This window comes from Lacerta agilis, chromosome 14, assembly GCF_009819535.1.
Source record: "Lacerta agilis isolate rLacAgi1 chromosome 14, rLacAgi1.pri, whole genome shotgun sequence".
NCBI classification, from domain to species: Eukaryota; Metazoa; Chordata; class Lepidosauria; order Squamata; family Lacertidae; genus Lacerta; species Lacerta agilis.
Genome location: NC_046325.1, coordinates 2,902,242 through 2,926,887, shown reverse-complemented (window position 1 = coordinate 2,926,887; position 24,646 = coordinate 2,902,242). Strand labels below are relative to the sequence as shown.

The window sequence follows — 24,646 nt, the reverse complement described above, 5'->3', positions numbered from 1 at the left end:
CATTGAGGATCATTTTAAAATAATCTCTCCTCCGCCCTGCCCCCCGCCCCCGTTGTTCTGCGCCTGGATCTGACGACACCTGTTTACTCAGGGAGTAAAGGGCCTCCCTGAGTTTGCACAGGACGTGATTCACAGCCTCCTCCCTCCCGGTCCCAAGCTGACGAAAAGGGATCTTCCCGTTTTGTTTTGTTTTCTGTCCAGAAGAATATTTTTGATAGCCAAGAAACAGGATTCAGAAATCCCAGGCTGGCTCACTCCTGACGCCGCTTCCCTTTCAGGTTTGCTGCAGAGGGAATATTCCATATTCTGGGCTCCCAAATCTGATGCAACAGAAGATAAGTGAAGAATGTGGGAGAAGATATAATTAGATTCTGCAAATGATGCGTTGTTGCAGTCTTTTAGATCCCAAGCAGCCTGTAGAACTAGTGGCCTCCTTTAATCTTCTGGCATCTTAGGCGAGAAAGTGGTCATATTGGGCGGCGTCAGCAGGAGAGGAGTGGGGTTCGCGGAGGGCAGAGGAAAAAACAAGACCTTTGCCCCTTTCCTGGTGCTTCTAACATGAGGTGCGCTGTTGGGCCTGAATCCCGCTTGGGACATCGCATCGCCTGACCTGTTGGTTCTTCCCTTTTCCCAATCCATTCATAGAATCATATGAGTTGGAGGGGACCCCGAGTGTCATCTAGTCCAACCCCCCTTGCAATGTAGGAATCTCAACTAAAGCATCAACGGCAGGTGGCTATCCAACCTGTGCTGACTCAGGCTTTTTGGCAAAGGCACTCTTCACATGCTCAGAAATGCTGCTTTATAACTTCACTGAAAGCAGAAAGTTAAGTATTATGCTTGGAGAAGGGAGGGTTAAAGCAACTGGGGAGATTCAGGAGGGAGATTTTTAATTTTATTTCAACAGCTAGCGGCTCAAAGAGGTGGGCGCTGGGAAACTGCCCTCCATTTTTCAAATATATATTTTACTAAATTTCCAAAAAGTCCACATAAGCAATCCAAGACATGATATATTTTTCTATTCTTTTTTCGATTTCCCCCCCATTCCCGTGATGTTTCCTCTTCCGTTTTTTTTCCCCTTGCAGACAGGGGTGTCTGGAGATCGGTGGGCAGGTGGGTGGGGTGCCAGGACGCCTGGGTCCCCTCCTCGCTTCTAGGAGGCGGGACTCCCGGATCCACCCCCATACCTGTTCTAGGAGAGGCGCGAGAGGCGACTCGCGGGGCGGGGTGGAGAGAAACGCCCGCCCCGGACGCCTGGGTCCCTTCCCTCCGTCCGTCCCTCCGTCCCTCCCTCCCTCCCGGGCGTCCGTCGGGGCGGAGACCGGCGCCTTGCCCGCCCCCCCGGCCGGTCCTCCCTTATAAAGAGCGGCCGGCGCCGAGATAAGCTCAGCTGGGCGCAGCGCTGCGCTCCACTTCCTGCGCCGGCACCGGGAGCCGCCCAGAGACCTCTCCGCTCCAGGTACAGCGACCCCCCCCCCAGGATCGGGGACCCCCTGTCCTGTTTTCCTCTTGGGTGGTCCTTCCCCCCTTAGGACAGCCCCCCCCAAAGGATCCCCCTCCCCCCAGGCCCTTTTGGGGTGGGTGGCTTGGGGGCCTTTTCCTGGGTTGAAATATTTCTAGCCGACCAGCCATCCCTGAAGTTTTTTCCTGGTACAACCAGCCCCTTTCTGGAAGATCAAGTTTTTAATTCTTTTTTTTTAAAAAACTTGTTGGACTTTGATGTCATCTGTGCATTCACTTCGGGTTGTTTTCCTTGTTGTTTTAGATACAATTTATTAATTTTATATAACAAACAAACCAAAAAAAAACCCCAACACATTCGAAAATTCACACCTTATATCTTAACTGGCTTCCCTCCACTCCCCCTCCTGGTTCCATTATTTCATACTTATTCACGCACGTCCTTATACACTAATCTTATATTTTAACAATCCAATTTCAAAACCTTGTCCATGTTGTTACACAAAGCTTGCAGAGTATGCATTGAAATGTTTCCCTTTTTGAAAAGGTTGTTTTTGACCGTAGGTTTGGGGGTGTTTCTCCTGGCTTGGGGATTTTTCTTTCTTTCTTTTTTTTTTTAAAAAAGAAGGTTCGCAGGTTTGTAGCGTTGGAAGGGAACCCGTGGGTCATCTAGTCCAACCCCGTGCAATGCCAGACACAGGGCTCGAACCCACGGCCCCGAGATTAAACTGATCAGACCTTCTTCCCCCTCCTCAGCTGGGTGCAGCTTTTGCCAACCCGGTGCCCCTCCCCAGATGTTTTGGACTACAACGCCCATCATCCCGAGTCAGCTTGGCCCAATTCTTGTGGACCTTCCCCTCGAATGTTACAGCCCGAGTTCCTTGTCAAAACTCCCAATTTTATTGCAGTTTTACTGCTAGGTGTATTGTATTGGAAATCCATATTTGCTCCACCTCCTGTCCGAATTAAAAAAATATTCCAAGCAGAGGGGCTGAAAATAGGGTTATTCCTCCACCCTTTTAGAGCTGCAACGTTTAAATTGGTCGGTTGCTTAGATGAATTGTCTTTAAAAACTTTTAAATCATTGAGGAGGAAAAGTCAATTTATTTTTTTGGGGGGAGGTGATTAGTCAACCTTAAGGGCTCTCTGGGAAGGAATTCCCACAAAGGACCCCCCCACACACACACCTTGTTATTTTACGGTATTTATACATGCCACTTAATCGGTGAAAATCTCTTAAGCGGTTTACATGAAATCATGTAAAATAGGCACAAGAAAATGCTGGTAAAATCAAAATTTACAAACAAGGAGGTATAAAATTATCCAAAAAAGGAGAAGGCAGAATCAGCAGTGTTAAAATGATACAAAGTGTTTATATATACAGGTGAAACTCGAAAAATTAGAATATCGTGGAATAGTCCATTTATGCAAGCAATTGTTTTCATTAGCTACTGGAGTTTAATATATGAGATAGACTTGTGACATTCAAAGCAGATAATGTCAAGACACTGTTTGTTATGATGATTATGGCGTACAGCTGATGAAAGCCCCAAAGCTGAGATTGTTAATTTGGGGTTCTCATCAGCTGTACGCCATAATCATCACAATTATAAGAAATAAAGGCTTGACATATCTCGCTTTGGATGTCATAAGTCTATCTCATATTTAGTTTCACCTTTTAATTTGAATTACTGGAAGAAATGAACCTTCCCACGATATTCTAATTTTTCGAGTTTCACCTGTACCCTATCTATCTATCTATCTATCTATCTATCTATCTATCTATCTATCTATCTATAAAATAGAATGTAGGGTCTTCTAGTTCAACCTGAGCTAAAGAATCTGACAGATGGCTATCCAACCTGTTTAAAAATCTTCCAGTGAAGGGTTAACAACCCTCCAATTTGTAGCTCCGGCATTTGAATGCCCTGTTATTATCATTTCATTGCACACTTGCTTCCATCTTCCCCCTTTCCCTTTGTCGAAATTAAATTAAATTGCAAGTTCTCTGGGGCGGAGCTTCCACCCCTGCCTGGGCTCTGAGACTGCCTGTGCAACTTCCAGCCATATACAGTATTTTCAACCTTGAGGACTAGAAACATTTTTTCCCCCTCTGAAAACAACGGCATAACAGCCAAGCAAGCTTTTCCGGAAGCCTAATTCTGAGGCCCGGACATTGTTGGTGTTTGTGCGAGGAATGCTAAAGTTTCCTGTGAATTTTCAAACGTGTGATGTATTTATGTTTGATGTTTGCTCCTTGGAGGCCCAAGCAGCAAAAATTTATTACCTGTCTTGAGATGAAACATGCATGTGTCATAGCGAGGCGTCAAAGGAAGGGGAGAAATAAACGCATTCAGTTCTTAATGACTGCCTTGACCTCAGCTTCTCCTGGTCTGTTTGTAGAAAAGAACCTGCAGGACAGGGCTGGGAACTCCAGATGTTGTTGTACTCCAACTCCCATTAGCCCCAGCCAGGCGGGAGCCAGGGATTATGGGAGTTGTAGTCCAATAATATTGGGAGGGCCCCACAGGCTTCCTCCCCCCCTCCTTTAACAACATGTTTAAGGCGTCAGAATAGTTGCTTACTCATACGCAAAGGTTCAGAATGAGGCCAGCAAAACTATTGACTGGATAGAAAGTTTGCAGCGTTGTGAGATTTTAGTTTAGAGAAAAGGTAATAGGCAAAGGGATGGAGGTTGATAAAACGAAGCGTGGCGGGGAGCAGGAGAATAGAGGAAAGCTCCCCCCCCCTCCCTCATAACGATAGAATCTGCAGGCATCCGAGGAACATGAACATCGGCAAAGCCAGGGCAGATACAACAAAGTCTTTCTTCACTTGGCGCATGGTTTAAACTGTGGAATTCCCTGCTGCAGGAGGCAGTGACGGCCACCAATTTAGATGGCTTTAAAAGAGGATTGGAGAAATTCCTGGAGGAGGAGAGGGCTATTACAGGTAGAATCGTAGAGTTGGAAGGTACCCCCAAAGGTCATCCAGCCCAACCCCCTGCAATGCAGGAATCTCAGCTAAAGCATCCATGACAGGTGGCCATCCATCCTCTGCGTTAAAATTTCCAGGGAAGGAGAATCCACCTGTCTGTTCCACTGTCGAACAGCTCTTGCTGTCGGAAAGTTCTTTATGCTTCTAGATTCCAGTTGTTGCAGAAGGGAAGTGTTGCCCTCACGTTCGAATCCTGCGTGAAGGTTTCCCTTCCAGGCCTGTGGTTGTCCCCTGTGAACAGGACGGTGGCCTCGATGGGCCACTGGCCTGATCCCAGCAGGCTGTTGTTCTGCTCCGATGCGTACTCGATCCACAAATTCATCATTCATTCTTTTTTTTAAATTATTTTTATTCGGTTTTTTCCAATTAATGTTTACATTCAAACTCACATATAGATAAAATGCAAGATTCTTTTGAATCTATAGACTTCCCTCCACCCTTCCCTAGGTTCCACACTGATCCTTTTCTGCTGCATATTCTACATCAGACGTCTCCAACTACGGTCCGCGGGCCGGATATGGCCCAAGGGACTTGCTTATCTGGCCCGCGGCGACCCTTGCCGCCCGCTGCCGCCGCCCGCTCTTACCGGCGCGGCTGCCCACTTCCAGGTCGGAGGAGCACCGGAAATATCTTGTGCGCATGCGCAAGCATCATTTCCGGTGAACTTCCGGGTCGGAGGAGGCCGTGTGCATGCGCACAAGCTATTTCCGGTGCTCCTCCGACCCAGTGGAGGCACCCGTCCGAGGCCGGGTAAGGTTGCCAACCCCTGTTTTGCATCATCCAATTGATTAATTACCCGTTACATCCAAAATCTTTGCTATATTACAAGTGTTATTTGAGTCCTGTTAAAGAGTTCAGTTGTTTACAATGTTCTTCCAAGCAGGGACGTAGCAAGGGGGGCATAAGGGGCGGTCTGCCCCATGTTCCATAATGGAGGGGGTGACAAATTATCAGGAACAATTACTGCCCTACTAGGGTGGTTCATAAAAAAACTTTTTTTTAATGCCTGCTCCAAAGGTCTTATCTTACTATACTGGGGATTATATAGCTATATATGAATTTCATGCATACGGTTAATATCTTGACCCACCTCCACCAAAATAGCTGTTCACTTGGCTGTGTTTTCCTATAAAGGCTGAAATTTCAGTTACTGTTCCCAACCCTAACCCTGTGGAAAGCCATCTAATTAGACTTTAATTTGATTTTGAGATGTTTTTGGGAGGTAATTTAATTATTGTTTGATTTTATACCAATGTTATGTATCTGATGTTGGCCACCCTGAGCCTGACTTCGGCCGGGGAGGGCGGGATATAAATAAAAGTTTATTATTATTATTTACTTGTTATTATTCCTTTGTAAGAAAATATGAAATAACGTAAAACCATTTTTGCGGGGGGGGGAATCAATGGGGAGGTGACAAGAAATTTCCCGCACCGGGTACCACCTGACATTCCTACACCTCGGGGGGGGGGGGTTGACAAATTTTTTTTTGCCCCCGGGTACCAATTTACCTTGCTACGCCCCTGCCCAAATACGATATAATTCCACACTATTCTTTATTAAAGTTTTGCTCTTCCTGATTTCTGATTTTTTTTGCGGCCTTTTCCTCCAATCTCTGAATAGTCCATCACTTTGGTCTGCCATAACTCTCTGGTAGGGACCTTGGCGTTTTTCCGTCTCTGGGCTACAGGCGTTCTGGCAGCTGACATACTTACCTGGCACGGAGACACCTTGATCACAAATGCTTCTTTCGCCAGGTGAAATCCCTCCTTCGCAACGATGCCGGGCAGCTGCGAGGCCCCGGGGCGGACGCCCGGCCTGGTGACCTTGAACGTCGGCGGGAAACTCTACAGCACCACCCTGGACACCCTGACCCGCTTCCCGGACTCCATGCTGGGCGCCATGTTCCGCGGCCCCCAGCCGGCCCTCACCGACAGCTGCGGCAACTATCATCGACCGCGACGGCAAAGCCTTCCGCCACGTCCTCAACTTCCTCCGCTTCGGCCGGCTGGACCTTCCCGAGGGCTACGCCGAGCTCTCCCTCCTGCGGGCCGAGGCGGACTTCTACCAGATCCGGCCGCTCCTGGAAGAGCTCCGGCGGGTCGAGGCGGAGCGCTGGCGGCAGAGGAGGAACGCGGTGCTGCACGCCGACGTGGACGCGCGGAAACGCCTGGTGCACTTCAACGTCCACCGCGGCCCGCAGAACTACGAGCTGAGCTCCAGCTGCCTGCACATCTTCACGGCCAACGTCTTCTGCAACGACAACATTTCCTGGCCCTGCTGCGGAGGCGGCTGGGCCATCGGGGGGCGGCGTGGAAGAGGGGCATTCTGGGAAGGTGCGTGGAACAATCCTCGAGGAGGACGGGCTCTCTCAGCGCCGACACCACGGCGAGGGATTCCGTCATCGGCAACGGAGACTTCGGAGGGCAGAAGCGGCGGCTGGGCGGTTCGGGGACCGGCGGCGAGCTGCGGATTTGGCGGGCGACTCCACGGACGAAGACGAGGCGGAATCGGACGAGGAGGCTTGGGGACTACTCCCCGGTGGGCACCAAGACGTGCCACCAACCTTTGCCTGGAGTGGGCGCCGCGCCCGGCCGAGCTTCCGGTGGCCGAGTACGGCAAGCAGAAGCTACAGCCCTCTGACGGTTGGCGGTAGAGGGAGGTCCGCACGGGCCACGAGTTTCTGGAGGAGGTGCTGAAGGTGGCGCTGGCGCAGGCTTCCCGCGTGGATTCCGTCTTCCCCGACCCGGCGGATATCCTGAACGCCGCCTCTTTGCGGTTTCGTCCGGCACTGAGCCTTGTGAACAAATGCGGGGGCGGGGGGGGGGGAGAGTAGCAGCGTCGTGCGGAAGATCAGCGCCGTCTTCCAAGGGAAGATGGAGATGGTAAGAAACTGGAGGGGACATAATGGAAGAGGATGGAAGGTTGGCGCCGATGAGTTCAGCTTGCTGGGCGAGTTCCGTAGTGCTGAACTGGGGGACTCTCTTCCGCAGGAAGCGGCGGCGCTTCTGAACGCCACACGAGGGGGAGGGCCTCTTGTGCTTGGATCCTGCTTGCAGGTTTCCCATGGAGGCATCTGCTGAGAAAAGGATTCTGGACCAGGTGGGCATTGTTCAAATGCTTGTCAACCTTCACCCAGTGAAACCAGCGGTGTAAATTCTGTTTCTGAACTCCGAAGTGGAAAGTCCTCACCTCGGTCAAAGTCCTGGCAAGTTAATAATAATAATAATAATAATAATAACAACAATAAACAACAACAACAACAACAACAACAACAACAATAATAATAATAATAAAATTTATTACTTATACTCCGCCCATTTGCTCGGCCTCCCCAGCCAACCTGGCAGCTTAAGGAGGAATGAGGTGGATTTAAAATCATAAACCTTTAAAATTATAAACGTACAGTGGAACCTCGGTTTTCGAACTTAATTCGTTCCGGAAGACTGTTTGACTTCCGAAAGTTCGAAAACCAGGATCAATGGGCTGGCTGCAAAGTCAAGGGGGGGGAAATGAAAAATACAGCTTGGAAAATAATATTATTATTGTTATTATATTGTGCCACCACCGAGAAGGCCCTGTTTCCCTGTAGCTTCACTTCCCGCGGGGAGGGGAACCGCCAGAAGGACGTCGGAGGCTGGACCTCTGTGTCTGGGCTGAACGATGGGGGTGGAGACGCTCCTTCAGGTATACTGGGCCTTTGAGGCCGTTTAGGGCTTTCAAGGTCAGCACCAACACTTTGAATTGCGCTCGGAAACATCCTGGGAGCCAATGTAGGTCTCTCAGGACCGGTGTTATGTGGTAGTCCAAGCGGGAGAAACCTAGGGCCGTTTGGCTTCCAAAAATCATTTGAAAACAGAGTTTGGGTTCCGAATTGGTTTGGCTTCTGAAGCGTTCGACAAGTGAGGTTCCACTTTATTTTGTATTTCATCAACTGCCTAGAAGTGTGTTTGTAAAACACACACACACACACACACACCACACAACCACTACCAATCAGTGTGTATAGGTTTTATGAAATAAATTTAGAATTCACGAAATAAACTGTGTACACCATTTTAATTTTTTATATTTTCCAAACAAACCTCAAGCGGTTTATGAAATGCAAAAACGAACTTTTTGCAGATTGCCGTTGTTTAGGCCCAGGCTGCCTGAAGGACTGCGTTCTCCCCAACGAACCTGCCTGGGTTTTTTTGGAACTCCCATCCGAGAGAAGAAAGAGTCGCTCCCTTCTTTGTGTTCATTTGTGTAAGCCAACTTGAGTCGCTGTCGGGGTGTGTGGAGCAGGATATAAATAATAATATATTTTTTAAAAAAGAACTATCCGTGGACCTTCTAGAGCCCTTTGGGTATACTGTATATAGATTTTCCTTCCCTAAATCAGAGGTGCCTCTGCAAGGCAGGGTCCTCTCAAGTCTGGGGGAAATATTTCTGAATTTGGACCCCGACACCCCGGTTCCTCAACCTGCGGTGGATGTTTCAAAAACAGTTATCTGGGGAAGCACGGCAGAGAGACGGAGGCGATTTTGGAGAGCGGTAAATCAGGTAACTTTCGGCAGGCTTGGATCTAGGTTCAGAGTTCAAAATACCGGCAGTCAAAGTCAGAGCAGGAACCCAAGCGTTCTCCCCACTGAACAATGTTTGCACAAGAATAATTATATTTAAAAAATTGTCCAGTAGCACCTTGGAGACCAACTAAGCTTGTCTCGATATAAGGGAACGAAGGGAATAAATAATAATAATAATAATAATAATAATAATAATAATAATAATAATTTTAACAAATGGAAAATTCTTTCCAGTAGCACCTTAGAGACCAACTGAGTTTGTTCTTGGTATGAGCTTTCGTGTGCATGCACACTTCTTCAGATACACTGAAACAGAAGTCACCAGATCCTTAAATATAGTGAGGGAGTGGGGAGGGGTATTACTGGAAGGTGCTACTGGAAAGAATTTTCTATTTTGTTTCGACTATGGCAGACCAACACGGCTACCCACCTGTAACCAATAATTTTTTTATTATTCATACCCTGCCCATTTCGCTGGGTCGTAATGCTCAAAGCAGCCTTATACTGAGTCACACCAATTGAGTTCAGTGTTGTCGGCACGGGCTGGCAGCAATTGCTGCCCAGGGTTTCACGCAGGGGGGGTCTCTCTCTACCTGGAGATCCCATGGGGGGGGGGTTAACCCGCAGCCTTCTGCATCCCAAGCAGGTGCTCTCTCCCCGAGCTGCGGCCCTCGCTCTGAGCTGTGCGGGAGACCAGAGCCATGAATCTCAGGAGGGGAGGTTGGCTGCCAAGAACGGAGTGTTCTGGGGTTTGAATGAGAGAAAGTCTTGTGCTCCCGGTCCCAGCTCTGCTGCGGCTGTTGCAGAGGGAAAGGAACTCTGGACGCGTGCAGTGGTACCCTTGCTGTTCCCGCTGCCCCGAAAGTGCACGAGATAAGTTTCTGGCTTGTCTCAGGGGTTGGACACTGACTCACCTGGGCGAGAGTGTTGCTACGTAGGATCTGGGTGTCGCTTCCTCCGAAGTCGGCCAACCTGTCCTTACAAAAGATAAGGAGAGGGCCGGTCACCGGGGCTCCTTCCAAGCTCTGCTCTTGTTCAAAGCAAGATGAGCTGGTTGTGTTTAGTGTGTTTAGATGCAAATTATGTGGAAATACAATAAATTCTTATTTTTTAAAAAAAATAGATGCAAGGATGGGGGAGGGAGTCTGGGGGATTAATTCCACCTGAATTGTGGTATTATTATTATTATTATTATTATTATTATTATTATTATTATTATTATTATTTATTACATAGGGAGAGCCTGCCAGATCAGGCCAATGGCCCATCTAGTCCAGTGGTCAACCAATGGGGAAATCACAAGCAGGATTTGAACCCAAGGTCCCTCTCCCCTCCGGCGATTCCCAGCGACTCGTATTCAGAAGCATTTGCTGCCTCCAAACGAGAGTCCTCCCCTCTGTGAATTTCTCTGATTGCCTTTGAAAAAGCTGACCGCCGCCGCTTCCTGTGGGAGGGAGTTCCACGGGTCAACCGTGTGCTGTGCTGCCTGGAGGAGGACTTCCTTTTATCCGCCCTGCATCTTCCACCCTTCTGCCCTCACGCGATGTCCGCGAGATCTAGCATTACGAGAGAGGGAGGAGAACTTCTCCTTTTCGCCGCGCCAGGCAAAAACTTACAAACTCCTGCCATGGTTGTTCAAACTTGCCTCTTAATAATAATAATAATAATAATAATAATAATTTATTATTTATACGCCACCACAGGGCCAGATTTAGGTTTGATGAGGCCCTAAGCTACTGATGGTAATGGGGCTCTTTATTGTCCAGCCGTCCTTTCTCAACAACAAATTGTCGCTGTTTTTTGTGTTGAATATACAGGTGAAACTCGAAAAATTAGAATATCGTGGAATAGTCCATTTATGTAAGCAATTGTTTTCATTAGCTACTGGAGTTTAATATATGAGATAGACTCATGACATGCAAAGCGAGATATGTCAAGCCTTCGCTTGTTATAATTGTGATGATTTTGGCACACAGCTGATGAAAACCCCAAAGTTGAGATTGTTAATTTGGGGTTCTCAGCAGCTGTACGCCATAATCATCACAATTATCACAAATAAAGGCTTGACATATCTCGCTTTGCATGTCATGAGTCTATCTCATATATTAGTTTCACCTTTTAATTTGAATTACTGAAAGAAATGAACCTTTCCATGATATTCTGATTTTCGAGTTTCACCTGTATAAGCTATATGGTCATTGATGGACCTCATAGGTATCTAAAGCCATTTGCACATGCAGAATGTAGGCACCCTATATATAGAAAGGAGCAAAGCCGTGATATTTTAGGGAGCAGGCTAGCAGACGGGGCCCATCCTAGGAGCCTACACAACACAAAACACTGTTGCTGTAGGTAGGTTTTATTTATTTGTTTTTTTTATCTTATATTTGGAAAATGTACATTCAGTTTTTTCCCCTTTAATTTTTTGGGGGGCCCCAAAGAGAGTGGGGCCCTGAGCTATAGCTTGTTTAGCTTATACTTAAATCCATCACTGCCCGCTCATCTGGCTTGGTTACCCCAGCCACTCTGGGCGGCTTCCAACAAAATATTAAAAATACATGAAAACACCAGTCATTAAAAACTCCCCTTAGCAGGGAAGCTGCCTTTCTGCATCGGGGAGTTGCTCCATTCCCTTGACCGTTTGGCTTGGACCTCTTCCAACTCTTAACAATCTCCGTTTTCAGGCGAGGCGACCAGAACTGTGCATCTCTTGTTCCAAACAGGGAGAGATGGATGGAGGTGTTGTCAAGGCAAACAACTGAGCCATTCTGGCTCTCCTATCGGCGACTTGAGATCTCGGGGTGGTTGCAGAGTGGTACCTCGGGGAGGCCAGATGGCTGGCGGGGAGGTTGATCTTTGTCCTCCTGGGCGGACAAGCAGGCTATTGTATTTTGGGATGCCAGCTCCCAGAATGCCAGCCTTTGTTATGGGTCTGTGCTGTGGGGAGCTGAGTTCAATGGGGCTCACAGTGTCTCTTTCGCTTCTGCTCTGGTCGAGATTTCTTTTATTTCATTTTTGCAACGTGAGAGAGAGAGAGAGAACAGTCACGACAACAGATGGAAACTGGAAGGCGAAAAGCGTTCCGACTCTAAAATAGGCACGCAGAATGAGTATCGCTGCGCGTGGGTTTGAATAACAAAGTGAAGAATGATCAAACTGTCCGATTATCAAATTCAGTTGTACGAAAAGTGTCTGGAGCAGCCTCAGCTTTGCGTCCCCAGGCAGACTACAAATCCTATCATTCCTAGCCAGAGATGACGGGAGTTGTAGTCCAAGAACATGTGGAGACCTGAGAGAAAGGCTCCAGGCCTTGTTGAAATCTCAGTTACAGGTGGGTAGCCGTGTTGGTCTGCCATAGTCGAAACAAAATAGAAAATTATTTCCAGTAGCACCTTAGAGACCAATTGAGTTTGTTCTTGGTATGAGCTTTCGTGTGCATGCACACTTCTTCAGATACACTGAAACAGAAGTCACCAGATCCTTAAATATAGTCACCAGATCCTTAAATATAGTCACCAGATCCTTCAGATACACTGAAACAGAAGTCACCAGATCCCTCACTATATTTAAGGATCTGGTGACTTCTGTTTCAGTGTATCTGAAGAAGTGTGCATGCACACGAAAGCTCATACCAAGAACAAACTCAGTTGGTCTCTAAGGTGCTACTGGAAGGAATTTTCTATTTTGTTTTGAAATCTCAAGTTATCCCTATTTTTTTATTTCTGTTCTTATAGCCATATTTCAGAGGGAGTGTTACCAAGTCTCTGGGGCAAGATTTGGGAATGTTTTCTGTTGAGTTGCAATTCCTATTTGTGCTGCCCAGGTCACATATAAGACCATTATATATATATATATATATATATATATATATATATATATATATATATATATATATATATATATATATATATATATATATATATATATATATATTGACAACATATCTACTACACCTGTGTCATCAAATAATAGTCATTATTGTTAATTTTGGGCAGCAAACAATTGTTTCTTTTAGTAGTATTGATCATTTCGGTATAAATTAAATTCCGAACGTCTTCCCATCATAAGTGATGATATGTGCCAAGTTTATCGCAATGGAAGAAAACATTTTGACTTTTGCAAAGGAGTGCAATACCACCTGTGTGGTAATTTCAAGGAGTTTTTTTCCTAAGGCAACTGGAAACGGATGTTAAGGGTCGTTGTTCCATCCAGCTGTTTTGGGACTACAACTCCCATCATCCCTAGCTCGGGGATGATGGGAATTGTAGTCCCCAAACAGCTGGAGGGCCAAGCTTGGCCATCACTGGGCTAGATCAACTCTACAGCTCTATGATTCCCAAAGTTTAACATTCTCTCTTTTTTATTCTTCTTCTAGGTTTTATTGAAGTCTCCTGTGCCTTCGGCTTCCAGTTGACACATCTCAGCTGAATTTTTGGGGTTCACCTCACCCAAATCTCCCACCTTACAACCACAGCAACCCAAAAACCCTACAAAGGGGAGAATGAGCTGCAGATGGCTGGATGGGTTTCGAAACGCACAAGTGTATTTTTTGGGGAGGAGGGGGGAATCACCGCCATGGAAACAGACACTTGTTAACGCTTTTCAATGAGGACACTTGGTTGACATTAGGGTGAAACGGGTTACCTCCTGGCTTTAGCAATTGTGTGCCTTTTGGAAAACCCAAAGAGCAGTTTTTAACGCTCACAAAATGGGACTTTTGAGGGTTTCTAGGGAGCTGGGTCTGGAGTCTTAATGGTTAAACCGGTTTCAGTCCACTTTGGTTTTGCAAGGAGCACTGCGGCTTTTTGAATTTAGACCTGTTGTCTTGTTTCTGACTGCCTTGTAGACATTATTATTTATTTTTTTAGGCACATAAACACTTCTCAGGTGGTGGGAAGGTGGCCACTGCCTCGGCTAGCCTTCGGCAAACTGGTGGCCCCCGGACTACAACTCCCATCATCCCCAGCGTCGTGCTGGCGGGGCATGATGGGAGTTGTAGTCCCATCGGGAAGCCACCCATGTTGGCAAAGGCTGGTGTAGCAGACTTCCTGGTCGCTAAGTTGGTATGAACTTCACATTTTCCTCTCGCATCATTCCCTCGACACAAGGACATCTGGATAGCTGCTTTTCGATGCTGTGTTTGCGGTGGCGGAGACACACACACACCCTTCTTCGGAAACGGCAGAGGCCTGTTGGAAGAAAAATATTGCATTTGCCGCGGTGGTTTTCAGCGCACCTGGAGATGCCTCCATTATTCTTAGTGCCCTTTGTGTGGTCTGCATTCTCGTCGGTTAGAGAGCAGGCCAAACATCTGTTTCGGGAGATGATAAATCGCCACCATCCTTCTTCCGCCGCTGCAAACCGATGGTGAGCAGGCGTGTCGGCCTCGGAGGCTGACCGCGGTGTCACAATACAATAAAGCTTGCTTTTTAATAAAAATATACAGACTTTGGCGATGATATGGGGGGGGTGTGGAGGAAACTGGGCGGGAAGTCTCAGAAAATGCACATGGATGTGCGGAGAAGCGGGTGTAAAAATAAATTCCTGCCGGATCAGGCCATGTAGCTCAGCACCCTTGCTGTAGCTTTAGAGCAGGCCTAGGCAAACTCTGGCCCTCCAGATGTTTTGGAACTACAGTTCCCATCATCCCTAGCTAACAGGACCAGTGGTCAGGGATGATGGGAATTGTAGTCTCAAAACATCTGGAGGGCCGGAGTTTGGGGATGCAATGGCCAAGGTTTGGCGCAGTCGATCTGAATGCAGAGCCCCACCCTCATGGATGAAAGGAGACTGGCGGGAAAATGAGACGAGAAGACCCCTGTAGGATCAGGCCAAGGGACTCATCTAGGCCAAGATCCTGGTCTCGCTGTGGCCAACCGGATGCCCCAGTGGGAAGCCTTCCTTCATCATCTCTGCCTTCCCAGAAATATACCAGTTCCTCAATATACCAGTGTGCCCTCCCCATTTGGCAACCTGCACGTGGGTGGCGCCGCGGGTTAAACCACAGAGCCTAGGGCTTGCCGATCAGAAGGTCGGTGGTTCGAATCCCCATGACGGGGTGAGCTCCTGTTGCTCGGTCCCTGCTCCTGCCCACCGAGCAGTTCGAAACCACGTCAAAGTGCAAGTAGATAAATAGGTGCCACTCAGGTATAATCCCACAGCTGTTTCCCACAGCATGTCATGCTGTTTCCTTTTAAGTCTTCTTTGCGGGCTCTCCCAGAGGAATGTGGCTGTCCCCTCTCGGGAGCAGTATACAGTGGTACCTTGGTACTCAAAACAACTTGGAACGCAAACACCGCAAACCCGGAACTAAGTGCTCCGGTTTGCGAACATTTCCCGGAAGCCGAACGTGCTCCGTTTCGAGTGTTACGCTTCCGATTTGAGTGTTACGCTGAGGTCTGCCTGTTTTTGCTATTCTGCATTTTCGTTTTTGCAGCTCTGTTTTTGTGACTGCGTGGAACCCAGCTCAGCTACTGACGGACGGATTGTGTGACTGCAGTACATTGTTTATTGCTTTCATGTTACGGATCGATGGTCTCGTCGGAGAGTAAAATCCTTGCAAAATTGCTGTTTCAGGGGTTGTTTTTAAAAATCTGGAACGGATTGATCCGTTTCGCGTTACTTTCTATGGGAAAGCACGCCTTGGTTTTGGAACACTTTGGTTTTGGAACGGATTTCCGGAACGGATTAAATTTGAGAACCAACGTACCGCTGTACTGGGCTAAATCATGTCTAGCAAAAGGCTGTTCTCCTGGCCGGTTTTTTGAATTGCTGTCTTCAGCAACTGCTTGCAGCTCTGGAAAGTGACCGGCAGAGGGAGAAACTCTCTCTCTCTCTCTCTCTCTTTCTCTCTCTGGTTGAAGCACAAAAGAGGCATTGCATTAGACTTATTTACAGATCTGCGTCGTCAGTCATTGTGTACCTGCTAAACCTGTTCAGGCTCACAACACCCACACATCCCCCCTCCTCCTCTGCGGATCTATGCGCCTGCTCTCTCCCTGTGGGCATCTCCGATGTGGCCCATCTTAAGCACTCGGAAACAGGCCCCGACACGCACTGCTTAAATACTGAACCTTCTTCAAAGCAGGCCTGTAAAGCCGGCACACTTTTAATGTGTAACGCACAGCAAACCTTCCCTGGATACGGGCTGGCTCTGTTTTCTAAGTCGGAGGCAGTGGTGGGGAATGCCCTCTGCACATGCTCAGAGGTGCTCTCTTCTTGGCTAGCCACATGCCCTAAGAGCTGGTGCCTTGGGTGTTTGGAAGCACGAGATTTGTAGGCTCGAGATGGGGGCAGGAGGCTCTGTCTCTCTCTCTCTCTCTCCCTGAAATGCTCGGCTTCTGCCTCTGACGCATCGCAGGAATGCAGAAACTCTCTCAGTCCCATGCTCCCACTATCCGTCATGCCATGTTAGAAACTGAGATATGAAAGCTAGGAGATAAAGGGCACCTTAAACCGAGGTTTAAGGTTTAGGGACGCGGGTGGCGCTGTGGGTTAAACCACTGAGCCTAGGGCTTGTCGATCAGAAGGTCGGCGGTTTGAATCCCCGCGACGGGGTGAACTCCTAGCAGTTTGAAAGCACATCAAAGTGCAAGTAGATAAATAGGTACCACTCCAGCGGGAAGGAATGTTGTACTTGACTGCTCCCAGTGGATTACATCCTACAGTTGTCCCTTTATGAACAGAACCCCCGCCCCCGGGACTCTGGAACCGGTTGCCCAGACGGCAGCTTAGAACCCCGACCCAAAGAACAAAAAGTGTTCTGGAATGTGTTCCGCCAGCCACGCCTACAGCCTTCCTGGTGTTAAGCAGCTGGCGCCCACCGATGGCGTTCTCCACTCCGAGGGCTCTGGGACCTGCCTCTCGGACGCCCGCGACTCTGGCTCTCCTGCTCCTCACCCTCGCCGGCGAGAGCCCCGGGACCGAGGGGTGCATCCACTGCGGCTTGCATTTCAAGAACCTGAAGACCCGCTTTGCCCACCTCTGCGCCCAATACCGAGAGCGTTACAGCCAGGCAAACTGTACCAGTTATCCCTGGGGTAGAGAGTCCTCCCTGGGCTTGGCCTTAGGTAGAGAATACGGGGCTCTTTGGGGATGTCTGGAAAGGGACTGGATTTATAATTAGCAATTAGTTAACGGCTACTATTAGAACATCACTGTTATTATTTCTGTATGCATTGATGGAACGTCACTGTTAGTATTTCTGTTTGCATTGTGGAACATCACTATTATTAGTTTTGTATGCGTGGCTGGAATGCCACTGTTATTATTTCTGTATGCATCCCATTAGCATAGTCGCTCAGATCAATACTATTAGCGGTAATAATAATATATTCTTATGAGTGGCAACAGGGGTGGGGCTCCCCCTATATTTCCCTGTGGGCTATCTCTTTGGGGGGCAGGTGTCCACATTCTGGTGGTAGGTGGAGCCAGAGGGAGGAAAGTGGGAAGAAGAAGAAGAAGAAGAAGAAGAAGAAGAAGAAGAAGAAGAAGAAGAAGAAGAAGAAGAAGAATTTCTAGGTGGTCTGCATTCTAGCCAGGCAGAAGCCCAGAGGTTTATCCATGCACAAAATCACACGTATATAATGCCGGAAGGTTCAGGACAAACGAAAGCGCTTCTCCTTCATAGGTGACCTGTGGAACTCAATCCCACAAGAAGTAGAGATAGCACTTAAAAATTAGACAAACTAAGGGGAGATATCACCACAGTTCTTCGGAGAGTTTGCATTTTTCAGAATCCACTGAAGTACTTCCGCAAGCTCGTTATTCCTTGAGGATCTTGACCAGGGGTCAGCAAACTTTTTCAGCAGGGGGCCACTCCACTGTCCCTCAGACCTGGACTATATTTTTTTTGGAGGGGGGGGGATGAACAAATTCCTATGCCCCACAAATAACCCAGAGATGCATTTTAAATAAAAGGACACATTCTGCTCATGTAAAAACACGCTGATTCCCGAACTGTCCGCACGCCGAATTTAGAAGGCGATTGGGCTGCATCTGGCCCCCGGGCCTTAGTTTGGGGACGCCTGGTCTTGACCTCTGTTAAAAAGGAGGAAAAAATACATTAGCCAGCTTACCACAACAGTCCACCTTTACAACATCTATACAATTGAGTTTCAAACTGTGGGGTTGTTGAAATATATACTGCAAAAATATATATATATAAATCAATCAATTTGAGCCGTACTAGGCCCAATTTTTTTTTAAAAAAATAATCTTTTCATTCGATTTTCAAAAGTATAAACATACAACAAAAAACAGTACAAAATTCAAATATCGAGATGGCTCTGAATCTCCTGACTTGCCCCCATCCCTTCCATGGATCCTTCTGATTCACTTTTCAACTGCAACTTCTCCAATCTTTCATATACATTCTGTTGCATTCCAAGTGTATTTAAAACCCTGCTAATGTTTTGACCTGTTGACAATGATTTTGTATATACATTATAAAGATTTCCCAATCTTTTTTAAATTTTTTTTCTTGTCTTCTTGATTCCTGAGCTCCCCAGTTAGTTTTGCCATTCATCTCGGCTCTTCCTTCCATAGCACTGCATAATAGACCCATTTTGTTTTAAGCGATAAGGGACTAAAGTCGCTTCACCGTAGATCTGCCCCTAAGGGCAATAGGTATGCTTTTCTGGGTGCCAGTAGCAAGAGGGGGGTCACAACCAGGAAGAGCACAGATCCTGTACCCCGGTCCTGCTTGCGAGCTTCCCTTTGGGGCATCCAGAAAGGGGTTTGTCTGGCTCAAGGCCCTCCTGCGGGTTCCACGGCTGTGTGGAGATTTGAATCCAGGTCTTTTCCCCAGCCTGGATTCAATACAATCCTGTGCCTTCCTGCTGTTTGATAATTGCAGTCCAAACAATTAATTAATTAATTAATTAATTAATTAATTAATAACAATAATTTATTTATACCCTGCCCATCTGGCTGGGTTTCCCCCAGCCACCCTGGTCGTCTCCCAAAAGAATATTAAAAACACGATAAAACATCAAACATTAAAAACTTCCCTAAACAGGGCTGCCTTCAGATGCCTCCTAAAAGTCAGATAGTTGTTTATTTCCTTGACATCTGATGGGAGGGCGCCACCACCGAGAAGGCCCTCTGCCTGGTTCTCTGCAACCTCACTTCTCGCAGGGAGGGAACCGCCAGAAGGCCCTTGGAGCTGGATCTCCATGTCCGGGCTGAATGATGGGGGTGGAGACGCTCCGTCAGGTCTACTGGATCCTTTGAGGCCGTTTAGGGCTTTCAAGGTCAGCACCAATACTTTGAATTGTGCTCAGAAACATACTGGGAGCCAGTGTAGGTCTTTCAGGACCAGTGTTATGTGGTCTCCCAGTCTCCAGTCTAGCCACCGCATTCTGGATTAATTGCAGTTTCCAGGTCACCTTCAAAGGTCGCACCACGTAGAGCGCATTGCAGTAGTCCAAGCGGGAGATAACCAGAGCATGGACCACTCTGGAGGGCGCCAGGTTGGGGGTAGCAGGTGTTGCAGACCACCATGGCTCATGCAAGGTTCCCCTTTATTCCCTCCCATCTGCAGATGACATGTCCCTGGATCTGTTGCTGGAAAAAACACACCGAGTCTTCCGGGTTATAGGTAAGGAGGAGTTTGCATTTCAGAGGGTGACGTTCCCTTGGGATGATGGGCGTAAAATGAAGGAAGGGGGTGAAAACTCTTGCTTTTGCATCAGTCTAGAGAAGCTGCTGTTGGTGGCAGAAGTGGGATTATCATCCTCTCGTCCAGGGGTCAGCAAACCTTTTCAGCAGGGGGCCGGTCCACTGTCCCTCGGACCTTGTGGGGGGCCGGACTATATTTTGGAAAAAATAATGAACAAATTCCTATGCCCCACAAATAACGCAGAGATGCAGTTAGGGTTGCCAGGTGTCCACTATTTGAGTGGACAGTCCACTTTTTTTCACATTATGTTCACTATTTTTTTCCACAAAATAGTGGACATTTTTTTTATTCAAAAGCTTTATGATGAAATGGTATTTTAATACGTGTTAAAATGTTTTAAAGAAAATATATAATTTAATTTAACCACCCCCCCTGCTTGTCTGCTATTTTTTGGAAGCAGACCTGGCAACCCTAGATGCATTTTAAATAAAAGCACACATTCTATTCATGTAAAAACACACTGATTCCCAGAGGGCTGGATTTAGAAGGCAATTGGGCCTTAGTTTTCCTACCCATGCTCTCGTCCCTTCTCCCCGCCAGAAATAAACCAGAGCCTCGCCGACTTCCCAAAGTTTTGGAACTGGCTTCATGAAGTTAAGATACCGGAGCAGAGCAGAGAAGGTATGAGAAAGGAAGTTCAGTCTGAAACCCAGTCTGTATCGGGACCGGCTCTGAAATTGTTTTCATATATTAAATTATTTTCATTGTTTTTATTTGTTAAGTTGTTTTATTTATTTTTTTAATAGCTATTTATGAAGCTGTTAATTTTTTTTTATTTGAGATGTTTCCTGGTGAGCGATTCGTAAATGTAATGAAATAATAGTAATTAATAATAATAATAATAGTAATAATAATAATACAGGTATATTCAGGGTCATATGCGTTCTAGCGTTCAGCCCCAGAGACACAGCTCAGCCACAGAACGTGCTGGAAAAGCAGAGGGTGCTTCTGGGCATGTGCAAGTGTGTTTCCCCTCAAATGTGGGGCTTTGCTTATGCTCACGTGAGCGGCATCAGGACGTCAAAATGTCACACGCATGACATCGACCCCCCCCCAATTGCCCCTCGCAATCTAGCGCCTCTGCCCCTAACTGCCCCTATGAAAAACTTCACCGCACGCCACCGCTGCAGCCCGGCTACTGAAAGGAAGGGGACCTTGTCACCCTATGGCAGCTCTGCTCAAAGATTTGCTACGGGGTGTTGCTGTGAGTATCTAAAGCCCTTAGCAACCTGGGACCAGGTTTACCTGTGAGATCGCCACACCCCATAAACGCCCCGACTTGGCCGCTTAGATTGGCAGAAACTCTGCTGCTTCCACATGCTACCCGTTCTGCATTGCTAGGAACTGGATCTTTTGTTGTGGCAGCGCCGACACCTTTGGAACTCCCTGCAACTTGACACCGGGCAGGCGCCCTTCAACTGTACTCTTCTTGGCGCCTGCTAAAACCACAAGCCTGCTCAGACATGCAGAATGTGGGTGTGTGCTTTAATCTGTTATTTATTGCTGGTTTTTCGGATGTTTTAAATGGTTGGTTTTTTAAAAACGGCTTTTTAAAAACTGTTTTCACTGATAATTTCATTGTTTTTGTTCTCTTTGTAACCTGCTTTGAGGGCATTTTTTTTTTACAAAAAGAAGTAGTGGTGTGTAAATTTTATGAAATGAATAAATGAGTGAATCATAATCTCACTCATCTGGCACGAGAAGGAAGAGGGTAATTTTTCCTCTTAGAATTTGCCGCTTAGGGCAAAGGAGAAATAATCTGAATCAGGCGTGTGGGTGGCTAGAAATAGCACTCCCCAATTTTAATAGCATCATTTGCTCCAGAAACCTTCAGGGTCCTGTCCTGACCTCGCAATTTCCAAGACAGTGAACCAGCCCCAGTCCCTGATAGCAGGCTGGAAAAATTAGTTTGCTAAATGACTGAGTGTCTTGCAATAACCCTCTTTGTCTTTTCTCTTCCAGCTCTGTGTCCTCCGGCTTGCCGTAAGTTCCGGGGACGGGATGGCAGAACGAGAAAAACTGGGATCAAGAGCCCCACCTTCATAAAAGATGGGGAAACGCCCCCCCTCCCTTATTACGTTCTCCACCCCCCCCCCGGCTACATCCATAGAATCATAGAATTGTGGAGTTGGCAGGGACCCCCAGCGGTCATCTAGTCCAACCCCCTGCAGTGCAGGAATCTCAGCTAAAGCATCCGTGGCAGATGTCCACGTGGCTTAAAATAATTTTGGTCTATTGCTCAATCTGTGGAAATATCACTATAGCCCATGCATGGGGTCAAGATTAACATTAATTAATTAATTATAATTGTGCCTTGGGTCTTTAACCAATTACAGTGTTCCCTTGGTTCTCAAACTTAATCCGTTCTGGAAGTCCGTTCCAAAACCAAAGCGTTCCAAAACCAAGGCACGCTTTCCCATAGAAAGTCATGCAAAACGGGTTAATCCATTCCAGACTTTAGAAAACAACCCCTAAAACAGCACAGTCACACAATCAATAGCTGAACTGGGTTCCACACAGTCACAAAAACAAAACAAAAAAGAGCCGCAAAAACAAAAACGCAAAATAAATAGCAGAGACAGACAGATCTCAGCGTAACACTCAAAACGGAAGCGTGGCATTCAAAACGGAGCACATTCGGCTTCCGAATAAAGTCCGCAAACCGGAACACTTACTTCTGGGTTTGCAGCGTTTGGGTTCCAAGTTGTTTGAGTACCAAGACATCTGAGAACCAAGGTACCAATGTAGTTGGTTAGATGAATAAATTAAAAACTGTTAGCAGCCACTGGGAACAGCATCCCTGGTTTTGTGGGTGACGTGGTTTTAAAAAATTGAGTGTTGTTGTTCTTTAAACGTATATTAAAAAACTGCTGGCAACAACTGCAGCATCTCTGAGCCGTGATTCCGGTAATGGAGAATCGCTGCTGCCAGTCTGTGTCAACAGCACTAAGCTAGGTGGAACAAGGGTCTCCGATTCAGTATAAGGTGGCTGCCGTCTGGGCTCTTGCAGTGCAGCCCAAACTCCAGGAGAGCGCCCAGTTGGGGAAGTCTGATCTGCTCCCACTGGGAGTGGCCCCCCAACAAGGCACTTCTCAGCTCCCGATCCTTTGAATCAAAGATGCTGCCGGCCAGGGATCGAACCCAGGCCTCCTCTTCCCTGTGCAAAGCAAGAGGGGCTTGTGGCTAAGTCGGCACTCAGGCACGGGTTTCCAAAAAAATTGGTCTTCATCTGTTTTGGACTACAACTCCCATCGTCCCTAGCTAGCAGGACCGGCGGTGAGGTTAAGATGGGAGTTGTAGTCCAAAACAACAACAACAACAACAACAGTTGGGCAAACTCTGGCTGGCAGCTGCGTTGCATGCAGAAGGACACGGACTCCACCTCTGACGGATCTGCTGGGAGAATCCACTGCCTGAAAAGCGGTGGATGGCGGCGGCTGCTGCTGCTGCTGCTGCCGGCCAGTGTAGACAGCATTGAGCTTCATGGACCCCAAAGCCGGGTCTTTCCCCTCCATCAGAGGAGGTGGGGGGGTTCTGAGTGAGGCCTCTGCTCCAGACCATCACCTGACCCCCCCCTTCCCTCCTGCCCCCCATTTCCAGAGGGATCAGCCTCGGTGTTGAACTGCACCACTTGCCGGAGAGTGGAGGTGCGCTGCTGGGACACAGAGACCTGCTACCCAGGTGAGGGGCTTCTCTCTCCTTTCCTGCCATAAGAACAAGAATAATAATTAGAATAATAATTTTATTATTTATACCCCTGGGCGGTTCCCAACAGAACACTAAAAACAATAAAATTTCAAACATTAAAAACTTACCTAAGCCCCCCTACCTCTTCTGCAAACCCTCCAGGTGTGCCATCCCCCCCCACACCTTGGCCCCCTCCCTCCCTCCCCTTTTATCTTCCAGGGTCCACCCTACTTGCCAACGACTTTGGCAGACTTTCCAAGAGTCCCAGTTTTCCAGGGACAGTCCCGGATTGACGGACGCCCTCCCGGTTTCTGGTTTGATCCCAGTATGTCCCACTTTTCCTTAGAACCGGGCAGAGGGCCTTCTCGGTGGTGGCGCCCGCCCTGTGGAACGCCCTCCCACCAGATGTCAAGGAAATAAACAACTACCTGACTTTTAGAAGACGTCTGAAGGCGTCTGATTATGATTATGATTATTATGTTGCTGGGGAAACCCAGCCAGATAGGCGAGGTATATTATTATTATTATTATTATTATTATTATTATTATTATTATTATTATTATTATTTCCCATTTCCATATGAGAGTGCCTGGGGCAGCCTGGTGGGGCACAAATAACAGAAAGAACAAGAACAATTACTATTATTGAATAAGACACTCCTATTTTCATCGGAGAAATGTCGGAGGGTATGTGTTGGCAGCTCTGATTTCCTTCCCTCCTCTCCTCAACCCACCTTCCAATATTTCTCTGATGAAATTCCACAACAACAATAACTTCTTTAATATTTATACCCTGCCCACCTGACATGTTTGCCCCAGCCACTCTAGGCGTCTTCCGACATATCTAACAGCATAATAAAACATTAAACCAAGGAGGGCAACCAAAATGGTCCAAGGCCTGGAAACGATGCCTTATGAGGAGCGGCTTAGGGAGCTGGGTATGTTTAGCCTGGAGAAGAGAAGGTTAAGGGGCGATATGATAGCCATGTTCAAATATATAAAAGGATGTCACATAGAGGAGGGAGAAAGGTTGTTTTCTGCTGCTCCAGAGAAGCGGACACAGAGCAATGGATTCAAACTACAAGAAAGAAGATTCCACCTAAATATTAGGAAGAACTTCCTGACAGTAAGAGCTGTTCGGCAGTGGGATTTGCTGCCAAGGAGTGTGGTGGAGTCTCCTTCTTTGGAGGTCTTTAAGCGGAGGCTTGACAGCCATCTGTCAGGAATGCTTTGATGGTGTTTCTTGCTTGGC

The 24,646-nt window shown here is 47.3% G+C and overlaps 1 protein-coding gene across 1 annotated transcript; it reads left to right on the top strand.

Moving 5' to 3' along the window:
• Positions 1–1,311: 1,311 nt before the first annotated feature.
• KCTD11 (potassium channel tetramerization domain containing 11) lies at positions 1,312–7,294 on the top strand. Its single transcript, XM_033170254.1, is given in 7 exon segments — positions 1,312–1,459; positions 6,216–6,407; positions 6,409–6,719; positions 6,722–6,754; positions 6,757–6,982; positions 6,984–7,020; positions 7,022–7,294. Coding segments are annotated over 6 exon segments (1,050 nt in total). The 5' UTR covers positions 1,312–1,459; positions 6,216–6,237.
• Positions 7,295–24,646: the final 17,352 nt, after the last annotated feature.